General features: G+C 36.1%; 1 protein-coding gene across 3 annotated transcripts in view; it reads right to left on the bottom strand.

The window, feature by feature from the left end:
* Positions 1 to 23,808, bottom strand: part of LOC120422382 (adenylate cyclase type 3) — a 128,058-nt gene that overhangs the window by 67,224 nt on the left and 37,026 nt on the right. For all 3 annotated transcript variants that reach the window (XM_039585792.2, XM_039585791.2, XM_052708671.1), the window contains exons 2-5: positions 19,048 to 19,487; positions 12,724 to 12,895; positions 3,082 to 3,241; positions 2,524 to 2,673 (exon numbers count right to left, since the gene is read on the bottom strand). In XM_039585792.2, the coding sequence (XP_039441726.1) occupies positions 2,524 to 2,673; positions 3,082 to 3,241; positions 12,724 to 12,895; positions 19,048 to 19,261 (696 nt within the window). In that variant the 5' untranslated portion in view covers positions 19,262 to 19,487. The remainder of the gene's footprint in view (positions 1 to 2,523; positions 2,674 to 3,081; positions 3,242 to 12,723; positions 12,896 to 19,047; positions 19,488 to 23,808) is intronic.

The raw sequence follows: 23,808 nt of genomic DNA, 5'->3' as shown, positions 1-23,808 counted from the left end.
AGTTACACAGAAAAAAATCATGGTAATATTACATCTGGGAAGTGGTACATCTTTTATGTCAGAAAAAATGTGTAAATTTACATCTGGAAATGTGTAATTTTACCACTTTTCTGGCGTAATGCCAATTTTCAGTCTTAATTGAGGTAAAATTACATCATAAAAGAGATAAATTACAGCTTCCAAATTTACATTATTTTATTCTGTGTAGAATTTCGATTTCAAAGGGACTGTAATGTAATAGTGAGCGCTAAATTTTAAGTAGCACAAAACCACTGGACTTTTTTTTCATCGAATTTTCGAATAGTTTTAAAACTTTTACTTTTATGAGATTTTGTTTACTTAAATTGTTTTTTTTTTTTAAATGGCAAGAACATTTTGTATCAACTTTTCAGTGGGAATTTCCAAGCAAGTTAGCATTCATTTGAAAAATTACCTCATAACTGTGCTATTGCAAAATCTATTTAAACAAAACTATGAAAGTAATTTGTTGTAAGATTCTTGTCTTTTCTGTTACCTTTAACTTCAAAAAAAGTAATTTTTCAATTTTCCGATTGTTCAATTTACTGATAAATAAGTTGAAAAATAAATAATCACAATTGGAAACAGAAGTGATGAGTTAGAATTTTGATTTCAAAAGGACTTTTATGTAGGTGGGTAATTCTCCGCCAACTCACACAGCAGTTGCCCCGACCCCTCTTCGATTTTCGTGAAACTTTGTCCTAAGGGGTAACTTTTGTCCCTGATCACGAATCCGAGGTCCGTTTTTTGATATCTCGTGACGGAGGGGCGGTACGACCCCTTCCATTTTTAAACATGCAAAAAAAGAGATGTTTTTCAATAATTTACAGCCTGAAACGGTGATGAGTTAGAAATTTGGTGTCAAAGGGACTTTTATGTAAAATTAGACGCCCGATTTGATTGCGTACTAAGAATTCCGAAAAAAACGTATTTTTCATCGAAAAAAACACTAAAAAAGTTTAAAAAAATCTCCCATTTTCCGTTACTCGACTGTAAAAAAATTGGAACATGTTATTTTATGGGAAATTTAATGTACTTTTCGAATCTACATTGACCCAGAAGGATCATTTTTTCATTTAGAACAAAATTTTTCATTTTAAAATTTCGTGTTTTTTCTAACTTTGCAGGGTTGTTTTTTAGAGTGTAACAATGTTCTACAAAGTTGTAGAGCAGACAATTACAAAAAATTTGATTTATAGACATAAGGGGTTTGCTTAAGAACATCACGAGTTATCGCGATTTTACGAAAAAAAGTTTTGAAAAAGTTGGTCGTCATTGAACATGGCCGTTCATGGTCACCCGCGACAGACACGGACGACGAAACAAAAAGAAATGCAAAAAGTAACTTTTTCAAAACTTTTTTTTCGTAAAATCGCGATAACTCGTGATGTTTATTTAAAAACCCCTATAAATCAAAATTTTTGTAATTGTCTGCTCTACAACTTTGTAGACCATTGTTACACTCTAAAAAATAACCCTGCAAAGTTAGAAAAACACGAAATCTTAAAATGCAAAAATTTTGTACTAAATGAAAAAATTACCCTTCTGGGTCAATGTAGATTCGAAAAGTTCATAAAAATTCCCATAAAATTACATGTTCCAAAAATTTTTACAGTCGAGTAACGGAAAATGGGAGATTTTTTTTCGGAATTCTGAGTACGCCATCAAATCGGGCGTCTAATTTTACATAAAAGTCCCTTTGACACCAAATTTCTATCTCATCACCGTTTCAGGCTGCAAATTATTGAAAAACATCTCTTTTTTCGCATGTTCAAAAATGGAAGGGGTCGTACCGCCCCTCCGTCACGAGATATCAAAAAACGGACCTCGGATTCGAGATCAGGGACAAAAGTTACCCCTTAGGACAAAGTTTCACTCAAATCGAAGAGGGGTCGGGGCAACTTTTCCCGATTTCGTGTGAGTTGGAAGATAATTACCCAATTACAATTTTCATCAAATCTATTGTTTTAGAGCCAATAGTTTGTGGAACTTGAAAACATAAATTTTTCTTTACTAAGCAGATAAAATTTTAATCTGGATTTATACTGGCCTTTAAAATTTTCAATGAAACTTGTTATTTTTTCAATGATTCTGAAGTTAAAAAGCAGATATGTAAATTCGGTTTCTTTAATGTCTTTAAAAGATTGAAATTTAAAATTGAGCTTTTATGGCTTTCTTGACACCAACTGATCCTAGGGACAAACAAATAAATGAAAAAATTGCAACTCTTTGTTTTAATATAACTGTGAAGTGACGTCAACTATTATTAGTTGTTTATTGATTCCAATTCAGCAAACTTATAAAGCTCAACCGATAAATCTAATCAAATTATATAGTCATAAAGCTGACGCAAGCCTGTGCCACTTCCAATCAGCCCCATTCATTTGTCTCCGTCCATTGAATAGAAAACAAAGCAAGAAAGAAAAAAATGGTCACCCAGATGGGAAAAAAGTCAATCCCAGGACGAATCCCGATCCATCAATCACGCCTTTCAATTTACCGTACCTGCTCGGCCGACTGCTCCTCGATCAGCATCTTCACCTCTAGGCCCTGCTTTGCTTCGAGAAAAGCTCTTCGTTGTTTGGCTTCGGCTAGGAAGTAGACGAGCAGCCCGATGGCGGTGGCCGCTACCAGCAGAAGGATGTTGGCAATTTGCTTGGGGGAGAAAGAAAAAAAAAGGACCTCGTCATTAATCCTTTTCCTTGAGAAACGAGATATCCCACGCCGTCCAAAGCGGGAGCGCGATGGCCATCATTGATTACGGTCTCATTTGTCCGTCCGTAACCTTATGGCTTGAGCAAAACTTTTTGAGGTGCAATCCCAGATTCCGACCCGAAGGAATACACTCAGTTGCACAGTTAACCTTCTCTTTATGTTCACTTTTTCAAAATACTTCTTTTTATTTAGATAAACTTTGTGAGTTTTTTCTTCTTTCAATTTTGTTTCAACCATAGTTGATTTAATTAAGACTAATTAACTTAGTTGTTGAACTTCATACTCTTTCATGAACAAATTATTTTTTCCTATGCAACTGAGTGTACACAATAAAAAAATACCCTTTACCTGTTCCCAGAAATAGTTCTCCTTCTTGGCCAGCCCAATGATGGCGTTGACATAGGTTGCGAACGATCCCAGCCCCAGCAGGATGCCGGTGTACTTCAGCAGGACCGGCAGGGTGACGTACACTAAAAAATTAAGCAGCACCGCCCAGCCGAGGGAATCCCTGAAAAAAAAACACACGTAACAAAATAAATTATGAAAACAGAGTATACGGCGAGAAATGAGATGATGTTTTTTTTCGGGAATGAGGATGGGTGGGATGAGTTTTCCCTAGGACGAGTCAGGGTTAAAAATAGAACACTGTTTACTGGCGTCGTCTTTGGACCGAAAACGGCAGCAGCACACAAAAAATAACAGCCAAAAAACCAGCAAAGGAAACAAGGATAAAGGTTATGTTTTTGGGATCAAGAGTGTTGGGGAATGTGTTAAGGGATTGAATTTTTTGTGAGGTTTGCTGAAATTTGTATGACGGGGGTAATCCGGGTACGAGGATGTTGGGAAATTTACTCCGTGACGGGTATATTATTGGGAGCAAGGATGCGGCGTTGGGGTGAGAGAGTCGATTGTTTTTAGGTTACAACATTTGAACCCATTAGGTGGGATTAACGTCGACGCGCTGAGAGTTAGCATATTTTTACGTTAATATCTGGCAAAGCTGGTATTAACAGGGTTGCTAATGCTGACAAGAAACAAGCTTTAATATTTAACTTAGTTGATTTTTTTTAAAGTTTTTTTTGGGTTTTGTATCGGTTTGACAGCTTCTGCCGCAGTAGGAGCAATGTTCTGAAGTGTATATGCATGTTAGGGTTAGTGAATTTTCACGATTTCGCGGACAGCGTAAAATTCGTGAAATTTGAAGATTTTCGTGAAATTCCGTGAAATTTGTCAATTTTCTCAAATCAATTCTTTAAAATAATTACATAATCAATATTTCATTCATTAATGACTTTTTAAGTAAATTTTATTAGTTTTTAATTGAAAAGTGTGATATGAACCATTTGAAAAAATGGTTGGCAAAACCTACATTAACATGAAATTGATAGAACATTTACTAAGAAGTGAATGCAGCGAAAATTTAAATGATGTTAACAAAAGTCAAAGAAAAAAATATACGCATTTTTTATAAATTCTGTATTTTTCAACCGAAACTTGTGTTACAGAGAATTAGTTCTTTCTAGATTTAATTGCCCAAACACGGTGAAATTAGTTTTTCATCACTTTTATTTCTCCCCGGTTTACACCAAACGTCCTTTTCTCAAGGCCTACTTTCCCTGCTTCGCCTCACCCTCTTCTTCATCTTCCTTCTTCCGCGCCGCTGCTCGGCCTCGTTGCTGGCCGCTCCGCGACCGATGGAATTCGCTTGTCGCTCCTTAGAACCCGGCGGATCGTTCGGCGTGATCGCCGGTTCTTTCGCGCCGCCGTCTTCCTTCAGGCAGCTTCGCGACCGCGTCGAGCGGCCTCCAGCCGCGCGTGGCTCACCAAGTTCGAGACCGGTTCTTTTCGGCTTAGCAAGAAATACTGCTCCCGCTTGCCGAAGGTCGCCGCTAATGCTTAGCGGACCAAGTAGCGCCGCCCGATGTTTTCAGAACCGAAAAGAATATTCCGCTGGCTGTTCCGGTGCTTTGTCCCTCGGCGTGTACTTTTTTCTCGCGTAACAAAAACTTGGCGCAGCTCAGCCGCAAACGAACCGTCAACGTTTCGAGTAGAAATCCAACTGACAAGCAAATCGGGATGTTGGTTGTTGTTCCACCCGATTCTGCTCTCTTCGTTCCCTCTCCCTCTCTTGTGCTCCGCTCTCTCAATCTCGCGAATGAACCGGAAGCAGCTTCGTTGTATTAGTGTAAGCGACTTTGACAGCACGTGCCACGCGTGAGGGTGAGGTCAATGTTGATCAAGTCCTACTTATTTTTGAGTAGTACTGCTTTTTTCTTAAGTGGTTACATATATTTCACGGTTTTCAAATCAAATTAACATCATTATTTTTACAAACGTTACACTTGTTAAATTTTATTTTATTGTGATATTTTTTTGAGTTTTTTTTAGAAATTAATTAATAGCAAACATTCTTGTAAAAACAACATCAAGTGGAAAAAGTCGTCTTTCCCTCTTCCTCCGGTCAATGATTTAACCGGAGGAGCGATAAAAAAAATAGATTGAAAAAATTGAATTTCATCAGAGTAAAGTAAAACATTGAGTAAATAGATTGCTATTAACTAGATAATCTAAAAAAACTAACTTAATCCACCTATGTGGTTGGAGCCTTCCTCACAACAATGGCTGTACACAAGTTTCATCGCATCTATTTTTTAGATTCGGCTTCCAAAAAGTACATCGATATCACTTAAGTGACCATATCTCGAGACAGGGTTGCCAGATCTTCAATGTTTTGGGCTCGTTGGAAAGGTTTTTTGATAACCTAACTAACAATGGGTCGGATGATGGACCCGGACATAGTTTACATACATTTAAGTGAGATCCGGCTTCAAAAAAATACATCAATATCACTTAAGAGGCCATATCTCGAGACAGGGTTGCCAGATGTTCAATGTTTTAGACTCGTTGGAAAGGTATTTTGATAACCTAACTAACAATGGGTCGGATGGTGGATCCGGACATAGTTTACATACATTTAAGTGAGATCCGGCTTCAAAAAAGTACATCAATATCACTTAAGTGGCCATATCTCGAGACAGGGTTGCCAGATCTTCAATGTTTTGGACTCATTGGAAAGGTTTTTTGATAAGTTAACCAACAATAGGTCGGATGGTGGATCCGGACATAGTTTACATACATTTAAGTGAGATTCGGCTTCAAAAAAGTACATCAATATCACTTAAGGGGCCATATCTCGAGACAGGGTTGCCAGATCTTAAATGTTTTAGACTCGTTGGAAAGGTCTTTTGATAACCTAACCAACGATGGGTCCGATGTGATTAAGTGAGATCCGGCTTCAAGAAGTATATCAATGGCACTTGAGTGGCCATATCTCGAGACAGGGTTGCCAGATCTTCAATGTTTTGAACTCGTTGGAAAGGTCTTTTGATAACCTAACCAACGATGGGTCGGATGATGGACCCGGACATAGTTTACATACAGTTAAGTGAGATCCAAATATATGTGAAAACACATTTTTATACATAACTTTTGAACTACTTATCGAAACTTCAATCTGTATAAAACTCGATCTATGGGACCCTAAACCAAGTCGAATGTAACAAGTTCGGGTCAAATCGGTTCAGCCAGTGCCGAGATACATGAGCTAGTTTGTTGGTCACATACATACATACACACACACATACACACACACATACACACTAGGATGTAACAAAAATGACTTTTTGGTGGGCATTCAGGGGTTTGTTCCGGTGGGCATACTGAGCCTAAATCCCACTGAGCTTGATTGGACGTAACAGGAGCTGGCGCTCCGCCCGTCAATTTTAAATGGGATTTAACCCGTAAAAACAGATTTATTCAATAATGTCACTTTTTGAGGCATTTTGGCCACCAATGCGTTTACCAAAAACATCATTGGCTTGTAGGCCAGATCCTTGCGCATCTTTTGGTATATATAACATTGAAGTTTGGAGCATCCTGGAGCTCGGTACAGACCTTCAAAGTTTGGCATTTTTTCGAAAAATCGGCCCCAGCAAAATCAAATGGCGTCTCAGGCGTCGCGAGGTGCGACGCATCCCGAGCATGGGTAAATAACAAGGGAAATGCGTAATAATACCTTTCTCTGGTATCAATACCAAATTTTGGTATTCCTGGACCCTTAAAAATTTGTCTTAAGGATTATGCAAGAGCAAAATGTGGTATCATACCAATTTAAGGTATTGTTTTGATATTGCAAAATTGCAGAATTTGTCAATGGTCGAACACCACAATTTGGTATTCTTTTGGTATAAATTTATCAAATTCCTCTGAAACTATGGGAAAATTTTAAACAATTTTGACAAAATAATTAATTTTGCGCTATAATGATGTCTTAAAGCGAATGCTTACATTGAAAATCGGAAATTTCAAACTTGATTTTAAACATTTTTGATATACCCCCTACAGAAATGACTTGAAATTGTGGAAAATTTTCTAAGTCAGGATGGCACATTTTGGTATTATTTTGGTATTAAGGTGTTTTATCAATTTCCTCTGAAACTATGGGAAAATTTTGACCAATTTTGACAAAATAATTAATTTTGCACTAAAATGATGTCTCAAAGCGAATGCTTTCATTGAAAACCGGAAATTTCAAACTTGATTTTAAACATTTTTGATATGCCCCCTAAAGAAATGACTTGAAATTGTGGAAAATTTTCTAAGTCAGGATGGCACATTTTGGTATTATTTTGGTTTTAAAGTGTTTTATCAAATTCCTCTGAAACTATGGGAAAATTTTGACCAATTTTGACAAAATAATTAATTTTGCGCTAAAACGAGGTCTCAAAGCGAATGCTTTCATTGAAAACCGAAAATTTCAAACTTGATTTTAAACATTTTTGATATACCCCCTACAGAAATGACTTGACATTGTGGAAAAATTTCTAAGTCAGGATGCAACATTTTGGTATTATTTTGGTATTGAAAGGTTTCATCAATTTTCTCTGAAACTATGGATTTTTTTTAAATTTTTGACGAGATAATTAATTTTGCGCTAAAATGACTTGAAACCCAAAAATGTTAAAGCTGATTAAATTTTTTTTGTGATATACCCACTAATATTTTTTTCAAAAACGTTGAAATTTTTCTAAGTTGGGATAACCAAATACTTTGAAAAACGAGTCAATCAACAGATTATTGAATTTTGGTGAATTTCAATCCAGTTTCATTTTAATAATACTTATTTTTCAATCTTGTTATTTTTCAGAAGCTTCAAGAACTTCAAGTACAGCCGTTCATCAATGACAAATGCATTCGGTGTGGTGAAGAATATCACTAAAAACAACATGGAATCATCAGGTGAGTAGATTTGGTTGCTTTGGTATGATTTCATGGTATTTTACCATCTATTACTGGGCAACCAAGGGCACATTTTGGTCGCTGTTATTTGCCCAAGTAATACCAAAATTTGGTATTCCCGTGTTATTTACCCCTGCTCGGGATATCTTTTTTGCCCGGGCCGATTTTTCCAAAAAGACCAAACTTTGAAGGTCTGTACCGAGCTCCAGGGTGCTCCAAACTTCAATGTTATATATACCAAAAGATGCGCAAGGATCTGGCCTACACGCCAGTGATGTTTTTGATAAACGCATTGGTGGCCAAAATGCCTCAAAAAGTGACATTTTTGAATAAATCTTTTTTTACGGGTTAAATCCCATTTAAAATTGAAGGGCGGAGCGCCAGCTCCTGTTACGTCCAATCAAGCTCATATTTGGGATTTAGGCTCAGTATGCCCACCGGAACAAACCCCTGAATGCCCGCCAAAAAGTCATTTTTGTTACACTCTAATACACACACACATACACACAGACATTTGTTCAGTTTTCGATTCTGAGTCGATATGTATGCATGAAGGTGGGTCTACGACGTTTTTATACGAAGTTCATTTTTAGAGCAGGATTATAGCCTTACCTCAGTGAGGAAGGCAAAGTTTATCAATTTTACTGAGGAAACTAACTCAATTTAGCAATATTTTGTTTGTTTATTTGTTTATTCCAAAAACTTAAGACATCTGTCTTTTCTGTTCATGCCATGACCAGTAAAAACATTTTAATCATTATTTAATTTGATATTTGAAACATATAATTTTATAAGAAATTAAAAGAGTCATGCTTGGTTTATTCAACATTAAATTAATATTTATTTGTAAGTTTTTCTTTATCTTTAAAGTCACCTTTTAAGAACATTTCACCTGTTTAATTTTCACGATATTTGATTATTTGCGTGAATGGCTCCCGTGGAAATTAAAAAAATGCTTATTTTCTGTTCGGATTTTTAATAACATTTTGAAGATTTCGTTACAGATTAAATTATTTTTGCCTATTGATTTTAAATTTAGTTTTTGAAAAGTGAGATGAAAACTCAAAAAATATTTTCAACTGGGCAAAATGTCGCAAAAAAGTTATTTTGATTGTTAGATTATTTTGTTGAATTTGGATTTGATATGAAATTTAATAAAATGTAAAGGATAAAATAGTAGAGCAATTCTCTGAGTTTTCGGTCATTCGATTTTTTTTGTATTTTTTAATCCGGCTGAAACTTTTTTGGTGCCTTCGGTATGCCCAAAGAAGCCAATTTGCATCATTAGTTTGTCCATATAATTTTCCATACAAATTTGGCAGCTGTCCATACAAAAATGATATGTGAAAATGCAAAAATCTGTATCTTTTGAAGGAATTTTTTGATCGAGTTGGTGTCTTCGACAAAGTTGTAGGTATGGATATGGACTACACTGAAAAAAATGATACACGGTAAAAAAAATTTTGGTGATTTTTTATTTAACTTTTTGTCACTAAAACTTGATTTGCAAAAAAACACTATTTTTAATTTTTTTTATTTTTTGATATGTTTTAGAGGACATAAAATGCCAACTTTTCAGAAATTTCCAGAATGGGCAAAAAATCTTTGACCGAGTTATGATTTTTTGAATCAATACTGATTTTTTCAAAAAATCGAAATATCGGACGCAAAAATTTTTCAACTTCATTTTTCGATGTAAAATCGAATTTGCAATCAAAAAGTACTTTAGTGATTTTTTGATAAAGAGCATCGATTTCAAGTTATAGCCATTTTTAGGTAACTTTTTTGAAAATAGTCGCAGTTTTTCATTTTTTATAATTAGTGCCCATGTTTGCCCACCTTTGAAAAAAATATTTTTGAAAAGCTGAGAAAATTCTCTATATTTTGCTTTATTGAACTTTGTTGATGCGACCCATAGTTGCTGAGATATTGCTATGCAAAGGCTAAAAAACAGGAAAATTGATGTTTTCTAAGTCTCACCCAAACAACCCACCATTTTCTAATGTCGATATCTCAGCAACTATAGGTCCGATTTACAATGTTAAAACATGAAACATTCGTGAAATTTTCCGATCTTTTCGAAAAAAATATTTTCAAAAATTTAAAATCAAGACTAACATTTTAAACGGGCCAAACATTCAATATTACGCCCATTTGAAATGTTAGTCTTGATTTTAAATTTTTGAAAATATTTTTTTCGAAAAGATCGGAAAATTTCACGAATGTTTCATGTTTTAACATTGTAAATCGGACCTATAGTTGCTGAGATATCGACATTAGAAAATGTTGGGTTGTTTGGGTGAGACTAAGAAAACATCAATTTTCCTGTTTTTTAGCCTTTGCATAGCAATATCTCAGCAACTATGGGTCGCATCAACAAAGTTCAATAAAGCAAAATATAGAGAATTTTCTCAGCTTTTCAAAAAAAAATTTTTCAAAGGTGGGCAAACATGGGCACTAATTATAAAAAATGAAAAACTGCGACAATTTTCAAAAAAGTTACCTAAAAATGGCTATAACTTGAAAACGGTGCACTTTATCAAAAATTCACTAGAGTACTTTTTGATTGCAAATTCGATTTTACATCGAAAAATGAAGTTGAAAAATGTTTGCGACCGATATTTCGATTTTTTGAAAAAATCAGTATTGATTCAAAAAATCATAACTCGGTCAAAGATTTTTTGCCCATTCTGGAAATTTCTGAAAAGTTGGCATTTTATGTCCTCTAAAACATACCAAAAAATAGAAAAAATTAAAAATAGTGTTTTTTTGCAAATCAAGTTTTAGTGGCAAAAAGTTAAATTAAAAATCACCAAAAATTTTTTTACCGTGTAGCAGTTTTTTTCAGTGTAGTCCATATCCATACCTACAATTTTGCCGAAGACACCAACTCGATCAAAAAATTCCTTCAAAAGATACAGATTTTTGAATTTTCACATATCATTTTTGTATGAACAGCTGCCAAATTTGTATGGAAAATTATATGGACAAACTAATGATGCAAAATGGCTTCTTTGGGCATACCGAAGGCACCAAAAAAGGTTCAGCCGGATTAAAAAATACAAAAATTAAAATTAAAGGAAAAAAAACCGATTCCGTAGAGAACTGCTCATTTGCTACATGTATGTAACCGCTTATAGAAAAGACCGATTCGTAAAAAAAAATTCAGAGTTTTTTTTTCATTCAAATTATTCTGAAATTAAAATTTTATTTTTATGTCAAGTTATTCTTTAAAGCATGAGCAATCCTTTAAAAGGTTTTAACAGAAATATTCGCAGACATTGTGATCAATAAAACCAAGAAAGAATTTGTTTCGTCATTTTGTCCTTCCGACCTTTGTTTATTGGACATTAGAAATCTCAGATCCAATTTTCTACTTCAGGACCTGGTTGGTTTGTAGGCTAAATATGCTTTTCCATTTCACAACGTTGATATTGGAATTGGCTGCAGCTAGCTAATTAATCGAACGTCGCTTCAGATGATTGATAATAATTTTCAGTTTTATTCTAATAGCTTTTGCTCATAAAGAAAACACTCCATCACAAAATAGACAATGTGTAAATGTATCTCAATTTCACAGTTATTGACAGTCTCAATTCAAGGCCATACGTATTCCCGCAAAGGCTCATTACCACCTAATTAATTTATTCCGTTATGCTTGTTTTCACTTCATTATCCATGAACCCCGCCTAAATGATGCAGATGCCATTCACCCTGCAGTGTTGAAATTGACACGGACTCATTAAAATACCAAAAATAACCACACATGTCATGTCATGCAGGCAGAGACAAAGATCCCATTCATTTCGACACAAACGTTTTCGCGTGTTGAATTCCATGAAACATCGAACATCGAATGTGGGAAAAGGGGGGGTGTGGAAAAGCTCTGAAATTTCAACCCTCCACCCTATCCCAGGATTGAGAGTGTCACACGCCGAAAAACCGCATGTTAGCGGTTCGACAACGACTCGATGTCGAGGCACGGAAATGGATCCCGAAGTGCGAATTCGAATTTCACTTCAAAGTGGAACGGATCCTGCCGCCAGTTCAGCACGGTTCTGCCGGTTGCTTTCGCTTTTTTTTGGGACGAATGAACGAACGATTCCGGCCTTCAACATAAATCAATTCGGTTGGAATGAATCGATGGCAAAATGAGCTGAATGTGCGAGATAAAATGTCAGAGATGATTTTCGGGTGCTGGAGCGTGAAGGAAAGCTTCCATGCAAAGGGGGAATTGCGGAAATTACTCAGGGTAAAATAAGAAATATTTAAGATCAATTTTAAAGAACTGTCCACTTTGTTGAAATGTTTACTTTCGATAAAAACAAAAAAGCTATCAACTTCTATAAATGTTAACAATTCCGTTCCAATCTAAATCACTAGTAAAGAGAACTGAGGAAAAAATGTCGCCAGTTTATCTGAATTGATGTCCGAATGGATGTTATTCGGTTCCATTCACCGTGTTCACATCCATTCGTATCGGTCCGCAAGAAAACCCGTTTTTCTTGCTCATCGGGCTTAATCAAAAGTGTTTTCCAAAAGAAAACCTCCAGAATAAAAAGGAAATCCTCAGAGCTGGTCGGTAAACATGTATCTTATCGGGTCGCTTACAGAGTTGGCAATGACATAAAAAAAAGCCAAAAAGAAGGAAACCCGTGAAAAAAAGAAAAGACCCCGGCAAAACAAACTCACCTCGGCGTGACGGATCCTTTGAGGAACAGCTGCAGGAAGAGCTGTTTGATGGCGAGCAGCCAGGCCGCGTGCGGAGCCACCTCCCAGATGAAGCCCCGGAAGCGGCTCTTGCCGCAGAAGCGCAGTATCGCCGCCAGCGTGACGTTCAGGGTTAGGAACACGCTCGTTACCACTGTGGAATGGAGGAATGAATCAAGCAAAAGTTTAACGAATGTATACCGTCAAAAAAAAAATCATCCTGGAAAATGCAGAAATTGAAAAAAATCGACTATGCATGTATTTTTTTTTTTTCAAGATATAAAATAAATTTAATAACTTTGGAAAAAAAAACAATGAAAACGAAGTTGATGCTTGTCTATTTTTATCACTTATGCTAAGCAATAATGCAGGGGTGCCCAACCTTTTGGCCCTGCGGGCTAGTTCTGATTTTTCTAAAACAGTGGCGGGCCGGATCTAGTATTTGATAAAAGTTGAAAAAGTAACAGTATTTTTTTATGATTGGGTACTTTTAATGTAAATTTAGGAATTAAAAACAAAGACAACTTTCAAAATGTGTTTATTTCACTTATTTTAATTTTCGTTTGTTTGAAATTGTATAGTTATTGTATTTGACGATTGTAATGATTATTCAAATTTCAATGGTCGTTGCAAAAAAATAAGACATGATAAAATTTATTCAAACGAAATTTGGATTCGAATATCCTTTACAAAAATAGTAGTTTATGCAACAAGTTGCAAAAAGAGGATTTTTTCAGCACGAGTCGTACATTTATCCAACGAGATTCATTTTTTTGATATTTTCAATATATTTGCAGCGATCAGTATGATTAATTTACATTTTTACGCTTTTTGCCTTCCTCACTGAGGTAAGGCTATAATCCTGCTCTAAAAATGAACTTCGTATAAAAACGTCGTAGGCCCACCTTCATGTATACATATCGACTCAGAATCGAAAACTGAACAAATGTATGTGTGTATGTGTGTGTGTATGTGTGTGTGTATGTGTGTGTGTATGTGTGTGTGTATGTATGTATGTGACCAACAAACTAGCTCATGTTTCTCGGCACTGGCTGAACCGATTTGACCCGAACTTGTTGCATTCGACTTGGTTTAGGGTCCCATAGATCGAGTTTTATACAGATTGAAGTTTCGATAAGTAGTTCAAAAGTTATGTATAAAAATGTGTTTTCACATATATTTGGATCTCACTTAACTATATGTAAACTATGTCCGAATCCATCATCCGACCCATCGTTGGTTAGGTTATCAAAAGACCTTTCCAACGAGCCTAAAACATTGAAGATCTGGCAACCCTGTCTCGAGATATGGCCCCTTAAGTGATATTGATGTACTTTTTTGAAGCCGGATCTCACTTAAATGTATGTAAACTATGTCCGGGTCCATCATCCGACCCATCGTTGGTTAGACTATCAAAAGACCTTTCCAATGAGTCTAAAACATTGAAGATCTTGCAACCCTGTCTCGAGATATGGCCACTTAAGTGATATCGATGTACTTTTTTGAAGCCGGATCTCACTTAAATGTATGTAAACTATGTCCGGGTCCATCATCCGACCCATTGTTGGTTAGGTTATCAAAATACCTTTCCAAAGAGTCTAAAACATTGAAGATCTGGCAACCCTGTCTCGAGATATGGCCACTTAAGTGATATCGATGTACTTTTTTGAAGCCGGATCTCACTTAAATGTATGTAAACTATGTCCGGGTCCATCATCTGACCCATCGTTGGTTAGATTATCAAAAGACCTTTCCAATGAGTCTAAAACATTGAAGATCTTGCAACCCTGTCTCGAGATATGGCCCCTTAAGTGATATTGATGTACTTTTTTGAAGCCGGATCTCACTTAAATGTATGTAAACTATGTCCGGGTCCATCATCCGACCCATTGTTGGTTAGGTTATCAAAATACCTTTCCAAAGAGTCTAAAACATTGAAGATCTGGCAACCCTGTCTCGAGATATGGCCACTTAAGTGATATCGATGTACTTTTTTGAAGCCGGATCTCACTTAAATGTATGTAAACTATGTCCGAGTCCATCATCTGACCCATCGTTGGTTAGATTATCAAAAGACCTTTCCAATGAGTCTAAAACATTGAAGATCTTGCAACCCTGTCTCGAGATATGGCCCCTTAAGTGATATTGATGTACTTTTTTGAAGCCGGATCTCACTTAAATGTATGTAAACTATGTCCGGGTCCATCATCCGACCCATTGTTGGTTAGGTTATCAAAATACCTTTCCAAAGAGTCTAAAACATTGAAGATCTGGCAACCCTGTCTCGAGATATGGCCACTTAAGTGATATCGATGTACTTTTTTGAAGCCGGATCTCACTTAAATGTATGTAAACTATGTCCGGGTCCATCATCTGACCCATCGTTGGTTAGATTATCAAAAGACCTTTCCAATGAGTCTAAAACATTGAAGATCTGGCAACCCTGTCTCGAGATATGGCCCCTTAAGTGATATTGATGTACTTTTTTGAAGCCGGATCTCACTTAAATGTATGTAAACTATGTCCGGGTCCATCATCCGACCCATTGTTGGTTAGGTTATCAAAATACCTTTCCAAAGAGTCTAAAACATTGAAGATCTGGCAACCCTGTCTCGAGATATGGCCACTTAAGTGATATCGATGTACTTTTTTGAAGCCGGATCTCACTTAAATGTATGTAAACTATGTCCGAGTCCATCATCTGACCCATCGTTGGTTAGATTATCAAAAGACCTTTCCAATGAGTCTAAAACATTGAAGATCTTGCAACCCTGTCTCGAGATATGGCCCCTTAAGTGATATTGATGTACTTTTTTGAAGCCGGATCTCACTTAAATGTATGTAAACTATGTCCGGGTCCATCATCCGACCCATTGTTGGTTAGGTTATCAAAATACCTTTCCAAAGAGTCTAAAACATTGAAGATCTGGCAACCCTGTCTCGAGATATGGCCACTTAAGTGATATCGATGTACTTTTTTGAAGCCGGATCTCACTTAAATGTATGTAAACTATGTCCGGGTCCATCATCCGACCCATTGTTGGTTAGTTTATCAAAAGACCTTTCCAACGAGTCTAAAACATTGAAGCCACCCTGTCTCGAGATATGGCCACTTAAGTGATATTGATATACTTTTTTGAAGCCGGATCTCACTTAAATGTATGTAAACTATGTCCGGGTCCATCATCCGACCCATTGTTGGTTAGGTTATCAAAATACCTTTCCAAAGAGTCTAAAACATTGAAGATCTGGCAACCCTGTCTCGAGATATGGCCACTTAAGTGATATCGATGTACTTTTTTGAAGCCGGATCTCACTTAAATGTATGTAAACTATGTCCGGGTCCATCATCCGACCCATTGTTGGTTAGTTTATCAAAAGACCTTTCCAACGAGTCTAAAACATTGAAGATCTGGCCACCCTGTCTCGAGATATGGCCACTTAAGTGATATTGATATACTTTTTTGAAGCCGGATCTCACTTAAATGTATGTAAACTATGTCCGGGTCCATCATCCGATTCATCGTTGGTTAAATTATCAAAATACCTTTCCAACGAGTCTATAACATTGAAGATCTGGCAACCCTGTCTCGAGATATGGCCCCTTAAGTGATATTGATGTACTTTTTTGAAGCCGGATCTCACTTAAATGTATGTAAACTATGTCCGGGTCCATCATCCGACCCATTGTTGGTTAGGTTATCAAAATACCTTTCCAACGAGTCTAAAACATTGAAGATCTGGCAACCCTGTCTCGAGATATGGCCACTTAAGTGATATCGATGTACTTTTTGGAAGCCGGATCTCACTTAAATGTATGTAAACTATGTCCGGGTCCATCATCCGACCCATTGTTGGTTAGGTTATCAAAATACCTTTCCAACGAGTCTAAAACATTGAAGATCTGGCAACCCTGTCTCGAGATATGGCCACTTAAGTGATATTGATGTACTTTTTGGAAGCCGGATCTAAAAAATAGATGAAACTTGTGTACAGCCATTGTTGTGAGGAAGGCTCCAACCACATAGGTGGATTAAGTTAGTTTTTATTTAAAAAAAGACTTTGTCAGCATTATTGATATTTTTCAACTCAAAAGTTTAAAAATATCAAATTAGAAATTATAAGAATTAAATTCAAAAATGAAGAATGTTGTTATAATATATGTTAAAATTTGATCTCAATCTATTTTTTTAAATTCAAGCAATCAATTTATTAATTTAATATTCCATGAACAGCCTCAAGGGCCGGTCATAGAACTATTTTGAAAAGCTGTCGCGGGCCGGATGAAACGGCTTCACGGGCCGGACGTTTGGCAGGCCTTCAATAATGCAAGTTAAAGAAAACTTTGCTTTACTCTTATTTATATATTATTTGACGTAACAGCTGAAGGAACACACATTTCTGATTTGTTTTATGAAGAATTCCCCAGAATTTCACATTTTTATTAATTCATTTTAATTATATATTTGTTGATTCGGACGAAACTTTGACCATGAATTTCCTATGTCAACAGCAGCCATTTTGCATCATTAGTTTTTTTTTCGTTCAAGACTTCATACCATTTTTCAGGTTGGTCATGCAAAATGGGCATGTGAATATTTGAAAAGACATTTTCTGTTCGATTTGGCGTCTTTGACAAAGCTGTAAGTAATGATTAGAACATTTAAGAAAAATAGGCAAACGGAAAAACAATCCAATTTTTAATCTTATTTTTTACCTTACTAGTTAAATTTTTACTTTACTAATTGACGAAAAAGTACATCTTTTATTCTAGAGTTTAGGATGGTGCTAAATTTGGTACTGGAGATATGAATTATGAAGAAAAATGATCTTGACAAATCGTTATTTCACAATATTTCATGTCAAACAAATTTTTAAAAATCATTTAAATTAAAAATCAAATTTGATCAGTATTTTTCTGCACTTTTGAAAATTTGCTTGGAAAATTCGCTTCAAGTTATTTTATCAACTGCTAGTTGTTACGATAGAGCCTTGATTTGAAATTATGATAATAAATAGATTTTCTCAGTGTCATCCAATTTGCTATTTTAAAAATAAATTATTAATTAGATTATCTGCTCTTTTTCATGAAAATAAATTCGAAACATTAAAATCAAGGGTTACCTTTAAATTGAGCTAAAACACTGGGATATATTTCCCATAAGGTGGCGTTTTTTAACATTAAAAATCTCATTTAGCACAAGTTTTTTTTTAAGAAAAATTAGGCTGTATTTCAGCAATCAGCAATCCGATAATATTTTTGCAGGACTATATCTCTTTCGAAAAGTATTTTTGAATTTCTGTTTTAAAAGCCTTTAGCTTAAAAAAGTGCACATTATTAAAAAATGTGCAAAGTAACAACATGGTTGAAAGTGCTGTCCCAATCCGTCCCACGTGTATCGATTGACCCCAGTTTACGGTACTCTAGTTTATAAATTTGAAGCTGTGCTCTCACAACTCCGTCTCAGTTGACGGTACTAAAATGAAGTATATTTCAAATGAGGATTAAGATGACTTTCATCATCGCCATGATTTTGCGTTCGATTTGAAATTTGCTTAGTTTACAATATTTTCACAAAATTCCTTCTACAAGTTGTTTGGAACAGTACCCTACACGTGTCGATATTGTGTGGTAACGATTTTTCTCTCTCTTGTACAGTTATTAAAATCATCATTAATCAATGATTGTTAAACAAAAGGTCAATGATTGATTCACAAAGTTAAATAATTTTTTAGATAAATTTGATTTAGATCAAAAATATCTTCAGTGCCTTGAAGAAGGATTCAAACGGCAAATGCTGATGCATTTTGGTGCAGAGATTCGTAAAATTGAACTTAATACAAAGCATTTTCGACTGATGATGAATTTTCATCGAAGGTGATTTCCAGCTTCACCTTAAATTGGTAGCACTATAAGCACAAACTCAATTTCTCAGGAAGCAAAAACTGGATCAACAATCTCAAAGAAAAAAGGGTATAGAGTTTCCTGAACCATCAATATATTAAAATATAGAAACAGCAATGGCACATTAAAAAAAACAGGCTAAAAATTATCTTTATCAAAATTTCGCAAGGCCAATATGAGATTGGAAAAAATGTTTTTTCTTATTTGTTTTGATAATCATTCAAAATAATGCACAGGTAATTTGAAAAAAACGACATCTTGAAAAAGGAAAAATCAAACAAATTGTGAGTCACACGCCATTATGAACTCTAAATCGATATATTAAGGGAAATTGTGCAACATTTTAACAAAATACAGAAAAAAAATATAAAAGAACGACAGTAAGACAGCCTGACACTCACCTATGCTCTCCCAGCCCTGGCCCTGGGGCACCAGGATGGCCCACACGTCGAACAGTATCGACGCGGCCAGATAGCACCCGAAGGCGACCCGTTTCTGTTTGAGGGCGTAGCTCTGGTACAGCTTCTCGAGCACATCGTCCGGCAGGAGCACCGTCGACGTGGGCAGGTTGCTGGCCGCCGGGTTTCCGTCCGCCGGCACTATGCTTTTATCCATTTTTGTTTGGTTGTGGAAGGGGGAGACTTGTTTGTGTGATGATTTTGTGCTAGATTTTGATTTCTCTAGTAAGACTAACACTAGCGTCGATTAGGACAACTTGGAGTCACCATTGAGACTAGACTAATGGTACGACGAGGAACACTTTTGAGCTTAGTGGGAAACACTTTGGAATACGGCACACACTTTTATGTCACTTTAATACGGGTTCCATTTTGCACCAAATCTATAAATGTATTATTTTTTTAAAAAGAAAATTGATTTAAAAACATATTTTTTAAGATATTTTGGAATTATTTTTATCAATAAGTTCCGAAAAACCCCAGTTCTCCTAAAAGACAAGATATCAAGAAATAACCCCCCTTATCTTGCCGGTATGCCATTTTTGTTTGCAATTGTGGGTGGTGATGGGTGTCACTGATGTCGTTGCCGCTGACGATGATAATGGATGCTGGCTCTGCCATCCGGTATTCGCACTTGGCACCACACAGATCAGCCTCCAACTAGTAACAACAACAACAACATCCGACAGGCCCCCGGATATTCCCTCGTGTCTTTATAACCCTCCGTTATCGTAGATCATGGGCAAGGTTTAGCACATTGCCCCTCTGGAAACGAATGGGCTAACCACGCCAAGCACACTGGAAAATTGTGCTTTCTAATCCCATGGTCGACGAATTGTGGCTCAGGATGGGTAGAAATCTGCAAGTGAAAATTAGGGAGAAAAAAGAATTATAATCAAGAATTAGTTACTTTGATAAGATATACTGACATTCAGATTTTTTTTTTAATTTTTCAGCATGAATCACAATGTTCTTTTGTCTAAAAATCTGAAAGTTTGTTCCATAACTAATAATTCGTTAGTCTTTCAGGACCGTCTCAAAGATATTGCCAATCTCATTAAACCGATTCCACTGTCAGCGCTCTCCGCCAAGAAGACCCAAGTTTCTCGGAAAAAATCTCGCCTTATTTACCCCTCCAGGCGGCTAATTTAACGGTACATCTCGTTGCCAGAATGGAAAAACTTTTTCGTACACTTTGGGTGAGAACAACGGCGTTTTTCCTTCATGTTTCCGTTGTCATTGCCGCCAAACCCCGTTGAAAGCAAGCCAGAACAGAGAACGAGGAAAAAAGCAACACCCCCAGACCTAATTAAAAGATCTTCAACTCGGATGGTGTCGAGCTTTTTTTTGAGGGGAGGGGGAAGGATCCCTCGTTGTGTCGAAGCACCTCGCGTAAAAGCTTTTCTAATTTCGTTATCAATTTGCATTTATGAGATTTAACGGTACTGATTAATTCACCTCTCAACAGGTGTGAGACATCGTGCGAGGGGGTGGGGGAGAGGGAGTGTATAATGAGGGTTGATTAGAAGAATTAACGAGGCAATATTTTATTCACCGGAATTGACTTCAGACGGTGTCGATGGCGACAAGTTCGGAAAAGTTTGTTCAAAGTCAAACCCCCATACCGTCCTTGCTGAGAAAGACCCACTCAAAGTTTAAAGCCTGGTGGGATTTCAACCCCCTAATACCACATACATGGAGACACCCAACTCAGGGTGGAATGTTGCTAAATTAGATTCGACACATTTGTGGGTGTTTCCATGGACTGAAAGCTTCCCTATATCGAAGTGATTTTCCAAATTGAAATTGTGTGTGTGTGCGTGGAAATCGAATTTGTACCGTTTCTGTCGGCGAGGGTATTGGCATTTGTGAGGTTAGTTTTCGATTTTTGTTTTTTGGATCAAGTTAACTTATATTTTTATTGAAAATTGGACTGTCATAAAATAAAAATAATGAATAATTCAGTTGGAAAAGTTCATAACCCAAACTTTGCATGATTATCCGTGAATTAATAATGTACATGTGTGTGTCTGTAGACTAATTGTTGGCAGGAGTTATATCCTGATTATTTAAATTAGAAAAAAGTAAATCAACAAACCTTCTGATTTAAACTCAGCTTCACTGTCTCACTTGTCATGATTCTAAACAAATTCCAATGATCACTAATTTTTTCAAAAAAAAAAAACTCTGGGATTCACAAAAGAGAACCAAGTCGAAAAAACCTTCTTTCACCGAGCTCAACCTAATTTGAGCATTTTATACTATCAAAACATCAAATCAAAAAATCAAACCATCCACATTAACGACCCCCGGGTCTTTTGTGGTCTCTATTGCAAGTTTCTGCTCGAACCTAGGAGTCCGAAGGCTTGAATGGGGAGAGCACCCAAACCTCTTTTTACTCCAAGGAACCTTCCACCGCAGTGTTTGAACTGACGACCTTTGGATTGCGAGTCCAACCGCCGCCAGCGATTCCACCGGAGTAGGCTTGGTTTGGTGTGTTGTTTGTACTTATGGCATGGAGACGACTCCTACACCTGGAATGACTTAATGGCCTAACATCCAAGGCCGGGACCGACATTTTACTTCCTCATCCGATGGAAGGTTGCAGCAGATGGGAATCGAACCCAGAATCATCCGCTTACAAAGCGGACAGCGTAACCATTCGGCCACGCACTGCCACATATCAAAACATGCAAGAAGCAAAATAATTCATCAACACCGGACTCACTTTCTTTTTTTTTTTTCAAGCAAAAAGGGTATTTTTTTCACAGTAGTACATATAAAAATAAATAAGTCAAACAAGGATTTTTTACAGTGCGTTTCATCCTTGGCAATACGACCTTCTTAAGTTGCCTAAATTGTACAAATTGACTTGACAAATTCGGAATTTATTGTCAGCTGGAGCCATATTTATATCGAGAAGATCGACAGCCAGAGAGTCGACGATAGAGAGCAACTGAGTAATTTTTCTGAGTTACACTAATTACTGAGTATATTTGACCAGCGGGAAATTGACCATTTTTGGACCTCTCGATTTCCGGGAAATTCGGTCATGAACATTGAATGTTGAATGTTCGATGTTCGATGTTCGATGTTCTCTAATCTTCTTATTTAGAATGTGAAAGAAAATTCCAATAACTATAATTGAGAGAAGTCTCAAAACTTACCTTAACATTATTTAGTAGTTACACCCCAGATATGAAATCAAATGGTTTATTTTCAAATATTATTTATTTTTCTAATTAGGCCGTTGCAAATATTTTTCGAAGTTTATGTCCCTCGACTATGACCAAAGTCGAGGGCGGGGCAGGGTACTAAAAAGTATAAAAATTGGAATTAAGAGCCATGGTTTCAACATTTAAATGAAAAAATTGTTTAAAATGCATTATACACCTGTCCAGTTGTTTTTCCATCATTAGTTTCCAAAATATCTAAGTATTGACGAAAATTTAATTTTTCGCGAAAATTTTTTTTGCGGTGCTGTGCATTGGAATTTCATAAACATTCAAAACATTTTTTAACAGGCCCAAACACGCTAAATATTATAATCAATGCAGAAAAATGCATTTTAGATTGTTTTCAGTTGATAAGATTTCAATTTTCGTGGAAATTTTGAAGTTTTTTGGAAATAAATTGTTTCGCCCCCTGGTTTTTCAGACCTATTTTGAGGGGGGGAGGGGGGGGGCAACATAAAATTTGAAAAATATTTGCAACGGCCTTATTTCTAAAAGGGAAAAGCTTTTTCAAGTGAACTTCAATTTATATACCTTCTCTCGAGCATAGCAATCCTCAAAATTTAGTTTTTTGTGAACATTTGGGTTTTCCTGATAACTGTAAATATTTCAATCTTTCTGGTTTTGGCGAGCAGTATTGTCGAAAAAGAAAAACAGATTTTCTCTACTTTACCGACGTTTCGGCCTTTATTTTGAGGCCGTCTTCAGCAAACGTAAAGGACAGTTTAACAATAGGACTAAAACATTTTTGACAAGAAACAGACAACTATAAACCCCCTGAAGAAGGCCTCAAAATAAAGGCCGAAACGTCGGTGAAGTAGAGAAAATCTGTTTTTCTTTTTCGACAAGACTGCTCACCAAAACCAGAAAGATTAAAAAATAATCAGTCGTTGCGAACCCGGATGTAAATGTTTCTTCAATAAATATTTAATGTTGACCTTAAAAAGTGTATGTCGCCCTCCCCCCCTCTCCCTTCAAAATCGGTTTGAAAAATCAGGGGACAAAAAAACATTTATTCAAAAAACTTCAAAATGTTAAAGGAAATAGAATTCTAACCAACTTAACACAATAGGAATGCATTTTCCTGCGTTTCAAATCATATTTAGCATGTCTGGGATCGATCAAAAATATTTTCAATTTTTGTAGAATTCCTATGTACAGCACCGCAAATTTTTTTTTCGGTGAAAAAAAAATCTCTTCAATACTTGGATATTTTGAAAACTTATGATTGCAAAACAATTGGGCAGGTGTAAAATGCACTTTAAACATTTGTTTCATTCAAACGTTGAGATCAAAGTTTGTTATTTCAATTTTTATAATATTTTTTTGCAGATTCGGAATAAAAATTTAAAGTTTTATATAGTTCTTCAAAATAATGAGGCTGCTTCAATTAACGTTTGATGGAATAAGATGAATTAAATGTACCTAACTAAATTCATTGAAAAGAAGCAATTTTATTATTTTTCATTGT

The sequence above is a fragment of the Culex pipiens genome, chromosome 2 (genome assembly GCF_016801865.2).
Source record: "Culex pipiens pallens isolate TS chromosome 2, TS_CPP_V2, whole genome shotgun sequence".
In the NCBI taxonomy this organism is placed as follows: Eukaryota; Metazoa; Arthropoda; class Insecta; order Diptera; family Culicidae; genus Culex; species Culex pipiens.
Note: the sequence above shows the minus strand (reverse complement) of the source record. Positions and strands in the feature narration are given on the sequence as shown.